The sequence below is a fragment of the Crotalus tigris genome, unplaced genomic scaffold (assembly GCF_016545835.1).
Source record: "Crotalus tigris isolate CLP2741 ecotype Arizona unplaced genomic scaffold, ASM1654583v1 scf7180000020806.364445, whole genome shotgun sequence".
Taxonomy (NCBI): Eukaryota; Metazoa; Chordata; class Lepidosauria; order Squamata; family Viperidae; genus Crotalus; species Crotalus tigris.
In genome coordinates, this window is record NW_024098193.1 from 286,521 (window position 1) to 295,000 (window position 8,480).

At 44.6% G+C, this 8,480-nt stretch overlaps 1 protein-coding gene across 1 annotated transcript in view; it reads left to right on the forward strand.

The window, feature by feature from the left end:
* LOC120319539 (sortilin-related receptor-like) overlaps positions 1-8,480 on the forward strand; it is a 78,778-nt gene that overhangs the window by 12,750 nt on the left and 57,548 nt on the right. Inside the window, exons 2-4 of the mRNA XM_039368484.1 lie at positions 4,513-4,629; positions 6,329-6,454; positions 7,648-7,809. Of these exons, the coding sequence (XP_039224418.1) occupies positions 4,513-4,629; positions 6,329-6,454; positions 7,648-7,809 (405 nt within the window). The remainder of the gene's footprint in view (positions 1-4,512; positions 4,630-6,328; positions 6,455-7,647; positions 7,810-8,480) is intronic.

Below are 8,480 nucleotides of genomic sequence, written 5' to 3' on the forward strand. Positions count from 1 at the left end.
CACATCCCTTCTCTTATAGCCCCCCCCATCTCTTTGCAAACATTGAGGTGACATGGCTTTCCTAGAGGATAGAAACACAAACTTAGGGATGAGGGGTTCTTGTTGTTGATGATGATGGCCCTGCCATTTCTTGGAATGCTTTCAAAAGTCCTGTTTTCAAATCCCCTCGGATGACACTGTCTTAAATCCTGACATTTTCAGTTTGTCCAAAAAGCTAGTTCTTCTCTTGAAAGCCAAACTTTCATCCTTGTTGACCCCTTGGTTGCAAATATCTGCTGGAATGAAAGCAGCAGATCAAAAGAAACTCCAGGTGTTGCTTGCCTTCCGACAGAGACCCAGAGCCTTGTTCTCACAGTTGTGATCGAGGGTACAGCTGTCTTGCTTTGATTATTATTTATAATGCTTGCATCACAGGGTTTGAAATGCATTAATTCTTCAGTCACATCCTGGGCCAAGTTGGAAGAGTCTGGACGGCTCGTCTCCCCCCGGGTTTGAACTCAAAAATAGGTGAAGATATAAAGATGGAAATTACGTGGGTAGCATTTGTCTGCAACACTGTAAAGCAGAAAATCTGGGCAACCGTCTGATCTTGGGAAATGTACATCTATTTTAGAAGAAGCTACGTTTTGATTTTTAGCATGTGTGCGCACACATTCACACACAGCCTGCCGTGCACACTCCTGATAAAAAGTTGCAGACAGATCTTGTTGCTTGGGACAGCTGGTTGGGCTGCATATAAATCTAATACATGCATAAAAAAAATAATACACTCTCTTTGTGCTTCCATGTTCTTCAAACCGTCTGTGGGAATGTCTGTGGAGATTCTCAATCATCCAGGTCATAGTTGTCCCAAAGGTGTTTTTTTCAAAAGGCAACTGGACTTTGTGTTTTCTTGAAGATGTTTCGCTTCTCATCCAAGAAGCTTCATCGGTTTGTTAGAAGTGAAGTCTTCATCCTGATTCATCCAAGCCGGGAATAAATAAGCAAACATGGCGACTGCTTTGGGAAGAAGGTTAAAGTTTATTGCAGAAAGATGGTTCTTCAGGAAAGTGCAAAGGAGAGAAGGGGAGAGCACATGGTGTAGTAGGCTTTTATACCCCCTCTAGCCTTTTGTTTGGAAGTTTCCTGTTCCTGTGGCTTGAGGTTGTTTCTGAGTGTTTCTGAGTCTAGGCCTTGATATCTGTGGTTTAATTCTATTATCATATCCTGCTTTCCAGGTGATGGGACTAATGACTCCTAGAGTTTGGGTGGGGTATGCAGATCTTCTCTTTTGTCTTCTTGATTGCTCTGGCTCCAACTTTCTGATGGTTTTACATCTGCATTTGTATGGGCCTAGCTCTTGCTTGGGGCAGAGAAATAGATTTGGGGCCAGGTTTGGTTTTAAAAAGTCCTTTTGAGGAAAAATATATTTTTCTGCTCTTTTTAATATTTTCTTCTGGGGGGGCTAACTTCCATCAGGTTGAACAGATGAAGTCGCACAACCGATGGAGCTTCTTGGATCAGAAGCGAAACATTTTGTTCCTTTTTTTCTCAGTTTCTATATTTTTTATTAATTTTTTTTTTGCACAAACATAAGTCACAATAGTTGGTAAACAGTGTGATGTCTGGGTTACATTTGTAAAAACAATCCTTAACACTTAATTTCTATAGTCTGTATTTCATATATTAATTTTGTTTACTTTCCTCTTTCCCTGAAACATCCTTTTTTTTTGCAAACATTACGTTAATATAATTCTTATTGTTTTAATAAGTGACAATTTGGTATATATTTTTTCCAATGTTCCTAAAAAATAATCGTGGTATTAATGCATTCTTTTCTTTCCATTCATTTAAATTGCCTTGTCATCAATCCTGTTACAGTCCTTATTTTAGTTTATTTCTCCCACCAAATTCTAAGTAATTTTTACTGGTGACAATTAGTTACATTTACATTGACAAAACTTGATTCTATTTTTTCCATATAAGCCATCTCACATTTTTATGTGAAACGTTTTGTTTCTTTTTTCTCAAGGTTAAAAACAGTCCGGTTGCCTTTGGAAAAAGCACCCTTGAGACAATCTAGTGGGAATGTATCTCCTTTTGAAGAAAAGCAAAGGGTGGCCAGCATCTTCTCACCTCTTAAGGCCTGCTTCTTGGTTTCATTAAGCCAAGGGGCTCTTCTTCACTTGTGTAGGACAACTGGGGAATAAGTAGGAGTGATTAAGGATCTAGAAAGGCATGAAAAGAAAGAGAGGACAGCCAGCTACTCAGAAATGTTACTCTTGTGTTAAACTTATGCAGTTCTGTTTTCTTTTCCTGGTGAATCTAACTAAACATTAGGAATTTATCTGCCAGCTCTGGCTTTAAGTGGGCAATCCAAAGCATCTTCCTCATACCAAGCTACTCTAGATAAATTGGACTACACCCCCAATAATTCCCAGTCCTCAGGGACTCTAGGAGCTACAGAAACAGGGCAACAGTTCCTAAGATCCTTAACCAGTGTAGGAACACATGAACTGAATGGGTGAGCCCAGGATCTGTGGAGAGGTATTCATGGATTGACCTTTTATAAGCTACATTTCCTTTGGGAAAAGAGCCCTGAGATGACTTACAATTTAGAATAACAGATGCGGGGGTGGGGGGGAAAGCTTATGAAAAATAGAAGCAAGTTAAATGAAAACATGAAAGATAAAATTCATTGGGCTTAAAAAGCTAAGCAAAAGAGATCAGTCTTTACAGCTCTCCGAACAGCGCCGAGAGAGTAGATCAAATGGCAATCTGAGCGGAGAGCATTTCTTGGGACACATCTTCCTTCCCGGTTACAAGTGACCCTCGACTCACCACCACAGCGGAGCCCCGAATTATCTGGCTCTCCACAGTATTAATAAAGTGCATCAGCCCTGAGCTTAGAGACGAGAACCCACTGACCTTGAGTAAAAAACAATTCTGTATAGTTATCCTCTTCCTCTGAGGAAATCATTGTGTTTAGTTCTTCATGCCTGGATGATGGCAGAAGAGAGGTGCTGATGGAAATTTCCACAGAAGCCCGGTAGAATTCAGTGAACCTAATTCAGTGAACCTAAAAAAGATGTTGAGAGTCTAGAAAGGGCGCAGAGAAGAGCAACAAAGATGTTCAGGAAACTAGAGGCTAAAACATACAAAGAAGGGTTGCTGGAATTGGGTTTGTCTAGCCCACGGGTCAGCAACCCGTGGCTCCAGAGCCGCAAGTGGCTCTTTGAGCCTTCTGCGGCTCCCAGTCCTCCGCCATTTGCAGAGAGAGACAAGAGACACAGAGAGGCACTTGCGCTTCCCTTCTCTCTCTCTCTCTCTCTCTCTCTCTCTCTCTCTCTCTCTCTGTAAAAAAGAGAGTAGTCTTATGCTGTTCTCCAACAAGCTGACAAACTTATTGTCAGCTCCTTCTTTTGCTGCATCTCTGCAGAAAGCAGCATCTCTCTCTCTCTCTCTCTCTCTCTCTCTCTCTCTCTCACACACACACACACACACACACACACACACACACACGGGGGGGGGGGAAGAGGACTGGCAGACCAAGGCAGGAGAGAGCCAGCCCAATAAGAATGTGTGTCAGCTTGTCGGAGAGCAGCATGAAGCCAACTTGCCAGGTGAGCAGAAGATCAGAGAAAGGGAGAGAGAGGGGGAGAGAGGAAAGAGAAAGAGAGGGAGGGAGAGGAAAGAGAGAGAGAGGAAAGAGAGAGAGAGGAAAGAGAGAGAGAAAGAGAGGGAGAGAAAAAAGGAGGGAGGGAGGAGGAGGAGGAGAGACAGAGAGAGAGAGAGAGAGAGAGAGAAAGAGAGAGCTCATGCACAGCAGCCTCTATTTCTTTTTAATTAACCTCTTCAATCAAGCCTTTCCCCTTCCGGTGCGCATGCGCACACAAGTTTTGCGGCTCCCAGTGTTTTCTTTTCTGTGGGAAACGGGTACAAGTGGCTCTTTGAGGGTTTAAGGTTGCCGATCCCTGGTCTAGCCTAATGAAGAGAAGGATGAAGGGTGACATGATAGCAGGGTTCCAGTATCTCAGGGGTTGCCACAAAGAAGAGGGAGTCAAGTTATTCTCCAAAGCCCCTGAAGGCAGGACAAGAAGCAACAGATGGAAACTGACCAAAGAGAGAAGCAACCTGGAACTAAGGAAGAATTTCCTGACAGTGAGAACAGTTAATCAGTGGGACAGCTTGCCTTCAGAAGTTGTGAATGCTCCAACACTGGAGGTTTTTAAGAACAGACTGGACAACCATTTGTCTGAAATGGTATAGGTTTTCCTGCCTGAGCAGGGGGTTGGACTAGAAGACCTTCAAGGTCCCTTCCGACTCTATTATTATTATTAACACTGCCCTGCTCCGGGGCTCTGCTTTCTCCTCTTTCAAATATCAGTGTATAAGGTAACCAAACAATCTCTCCCTTTCTCATTTCTTCAAGGGCTGAAATCAGCTAGGAAGCTTTGTCTGGAGAGGTTTCCTTCACCTTTTATCTCTTTCATTGTTTGCTGCTTTTCTTTTAATCACATTTTCTCTTTCCAGGTTAGCTTGAACGATTCACACAATCAAATGGTGGTTCACTGGGCTGGAGAGAAGAGCGATGTGATTGTAGCTTTGGCCCGGGATAGCTTGGCATTGCCAGGTCCCAAATTTAGTGATGTAAGTATTTTGTGTTTTATGTCTGGCTAATTATTGTTTATCAGCTATTGTTTGCATTTAGGTTGGAAAACATTCCTAAAGAAGACACCTTAATCTAACCTCCTCCTCCTCTTATGCCTTCTCCTCCTCTCCTTCTCCTCCTTCTCCTTGTCCTCCTCCTCCTCCCCGCCTTCTCCATCTCCTCCTCCTCTCCTTCTCCTCCTCCTCTCCTTCTCTTCCTTCTCCTCCTCCTTCTTCTCCTTCTCCTCCTCCCCACCTTCTCCTCCTCCTTCTCCTCCTCCTCCTCTCCTTCTCCTCCTTCTTCTCCTTCTCTTCCTCCCCACCTTCTCCTCCTCCTCCTCCATCTCCTCCTCCTCCTCTCCTTCTCCTCCTCCTCCATCTCCTCCTCCTTCTCCTCTCCTTCTCTTCCTCCTCCATCTCCTCCTCCTTATCCTCCTCCTCTCCTTCTCCTCCCCGCCTTCTCCTCCTCCTTCTCCTCCTCTCCTTCTCCTCCTTCTCCTTGTCCTCCTCCTCCTCCCCGCCTTCTCCATCTCCTCCTCCTCCTTCTCCTCCTCCTCTCCTTCTCCTCCTCTCCTTCTCCTCGTCCTCCTCCTCCTTCTCCTCCTCCTTCCCGCCTTTTCCTCCTCCCCGCCTTCTCCTCCTGCTCCTCCTCTCCTCCTCCTTCTCCATCTCCTCCTCCTTCTCCTCCTCCTCTCCTTCTCTTCCTCCTCCTTCTCCTCCTTCTTCTCCTTCTCCTCTTCCCCACCTTCTCCTCCTCCTCCTCTCCTTCTCTTCCTCCTCCTCTCCTTCTCCTCCTCCTCCATCTCCTCCTTCTCCATCTCCTCCTCCTTCTCCTCCTCCCTGCCTTCTCCTCCTCCTTCTCCTCTCCTTCTCCTCCTCCTCCATCTCCTCCTCCTTCTCCTCCTCCTCCTCCCCTCCCAAGAACTCTGCAACCATAAAGCATTTTTATAAACCTTGGGTTCTGGTGCCCCTTGAATCACAGCGCTTACCACTCCTGAACATGTAGGTGGGACTAATGGAGCAGCAACATCTAGAAAAGCCAAATTTAAGAAAAGGTGATTTTAGGCTGGCTGGCTGAATAGATGGCATGCGAATTTTGGAGCAGGGAAAGGCAGTTAACATGTAAAGTTAACATATTAATATTTTTAATCTATAAAACCAAGTTACCAATTTAATGGTAAAATAATTAAACCACCAAGCTAATTAAATTAATAGTTAAAGCAATAAAGCTAATAATCAGATCAGATTAACATTTAAATAGCTCAACCTTAATTGAATTAAACCTTCCAAGTCCTTCCCCCCTATTTGGAGGGCGGATGGAATCCTATCAAGTGCGATAGAAGGAGGGCTGTGTACAGTGTTGTTACTTTTTCTCAAGGATCTCACCAGGAACAAGAGGCAGAGTGTGAAGGTGGATCTCCACACTTCCCTCCCTGCGCATCCCTGGCCCCATCTAGGGAGCAACTTAAATTGTTTCCAGGATAATAATCTGGAGTTGCTTGCACACCTTCTTTGAAAGGCAAGGAGTAACCGCCCCACATTTTGCAAACTTTAGGCGACGGGAAAACAGCTCCTGTCCTATTAAAACCAGAAGTTCAGCGAGTTTGTTTTCTTTCTGAACCAAAAAGTGTTTCAATGGTCCGTGAAACACACAATCCTGTCATTTCTCGTGTTTTTTTTTCTCATCTTCCTTCGCTAGGTTTATATATCCTATGATTATGGGAAAACGTTTAAAAAGATATCCGAAAACTTTGGTTTTGGCCCAGGGAATTCCAGCCAAGCTGTGATTGCTCAGTTCTACCACAGTCCAGCCGACAACAAAAGGGTAAGTAAAATAAATAGCTTGACTGTTGAATGGAGAAGTTGCACAGGTAATCCTTGACTTAACGGATGCAGTTGCGGCTAGAGTTTCCGTTGCTAAGCAGGGCAGTTGTTAAGTAGCTCACATCTGATATTACGATCTTTTTGGTCACAGTTGCTAAGTGTTTCACGTGGTCATTAAGGGAAGTGATCAGAGAACCTGGGGTGCTGCAACCAATGGAAACACTCAGAGAGCCTATTTGATCTAGCGCAGTGGTTCTCAACCTGTGGGTCGGGACCCCATTTGGGGTCGAACGACCATTTCACGGGGGTCGCCAAACAACGCAGTCTGCCATTTTTTTCCCCTTTTCCTTAGCTGTGCTACTCCCTTTTATTCTATTGGCTTTTGAAAGCCAATAGAATAGACTCTCTTGAATAGAGTCTAATTCTATTGGCTTTCAAAAGCCAATAGGAATTGTCCAGGCTGTCTCTGCCCTGCTGAGCCCGCCAAAAGTCCCATTCTGCAAATGGTGCTGCACCAGTTGAGTAGTCCTCGACTTACGACCGGTTTAGTCCTCAACTTACGACCGGTTGGGGGTCACGGCATTAAAAAGGTTGAGAACCACTGATCTAGCGGTTGAAGGCACCAGGCTAGAAACCAGGTAATGGTGAGTTCTAGTTTCATCTTATGGCACAAAAGCCAGCCAGCTGACTTTGGGACAGTCACTCTGTCTCTGAGTCACCTCACCTCTCAGAGCTGTTTCTGTGGAACTAGAACTCACCGTCTCCTGGTGATTGGCTCAAAGTCACCCACACAACTTTCGTGCTAAAGCAAAACTAGAACTCACTGTCTCCTGGTGATTGGCCCAAAGTCACCCAGTTGATTTCATGCCTAAAGTGGGACTAGAACTCACCATCTCCTGTTTTCTAGCCTGGTGCCATAACTGTATGGATAATCAGACCTGAACTTTTTAGAACCTTTGTTGTTGGCAATTGGGCAGCATAACTATTTAATAAACTAAATTAAATTAATTTTGAAAGAGATGATAGGTGCCCTCTTCATCTTTTGGGGTTTGTGTATTATCCAGCTAATTGAGTTTGTTCATAAAACCATAGTTAAATCTATTGTGTCAGTCACAATTTTATAGCTGTCTCTTGGCCTGTTCTTTTAACCTCTTTCTGCTTCCTTCCTTCCCATTCTTTCCCTCCCTTCCACAGTATATTTTTGTCGATGCGTTCTCCCAGTACCTCTGGCTCACCATGGATTTTTGTACCACCATTCAAGGCTTCCCAATTCCATTTAAAGCCGCAGACCTCCTCCTGCACAGCCACCTCCCCAATCTTGTCCTGGGATACGACCGATCCCATCCCAACAAACAGGTGAATAAGAGAATGTGTGGCTTTTCACAAATCTTTCCTTGGCAGCCAATGAGATGTTCTGCATCGGAAGAGCTTAAGGAATAAATTTCTTGGATCTCCCAGGGTTTTCCCTTCCTGCGAACAGCAGCTTTCCCTTTAACTGACTCACGAGAAATCCCAGATTCAGGGCAGAAGGTGTACCATATGTAGGGGTCTTCAAACTTGGCCCTTTTATGACTTGTGGACTTCAACTCCCAGAATTCCTCAGCCAGCGATGCCAGTGATGCTGGCTGAGGAATTCTGGGAGTTGAAGTCCATAAGTCATAAAAGGGCCCAGTTTGAAGACCCCTGACATATGGTTTCCATAGGGAGCGTCAAAGATACCAAGATGGTAGCTGGAACGATTGGCTGAAGCTCCATTTCCATTATATTTGTGTTGCATGCACAATCTGACTAGAAAAGGGCAGATCTTGCATTGGACACTTGCAGCCAACACTTATCTTCTTTGGACTTCTTCCTGTAGATGCCTCTGATGTAGCATTTCAGCCCCAGGGCTGCCCTGACATCTGACTCCCAGCACAGTTGCTTCCTGGTTATAATGGGACTGTGATCATAATTATCCCAACAGTGTTGAGTTCCTTTATATTGAATGAAGTTGTGGGCCATCACAGGTCCACTTGGTCTGGCGTTGG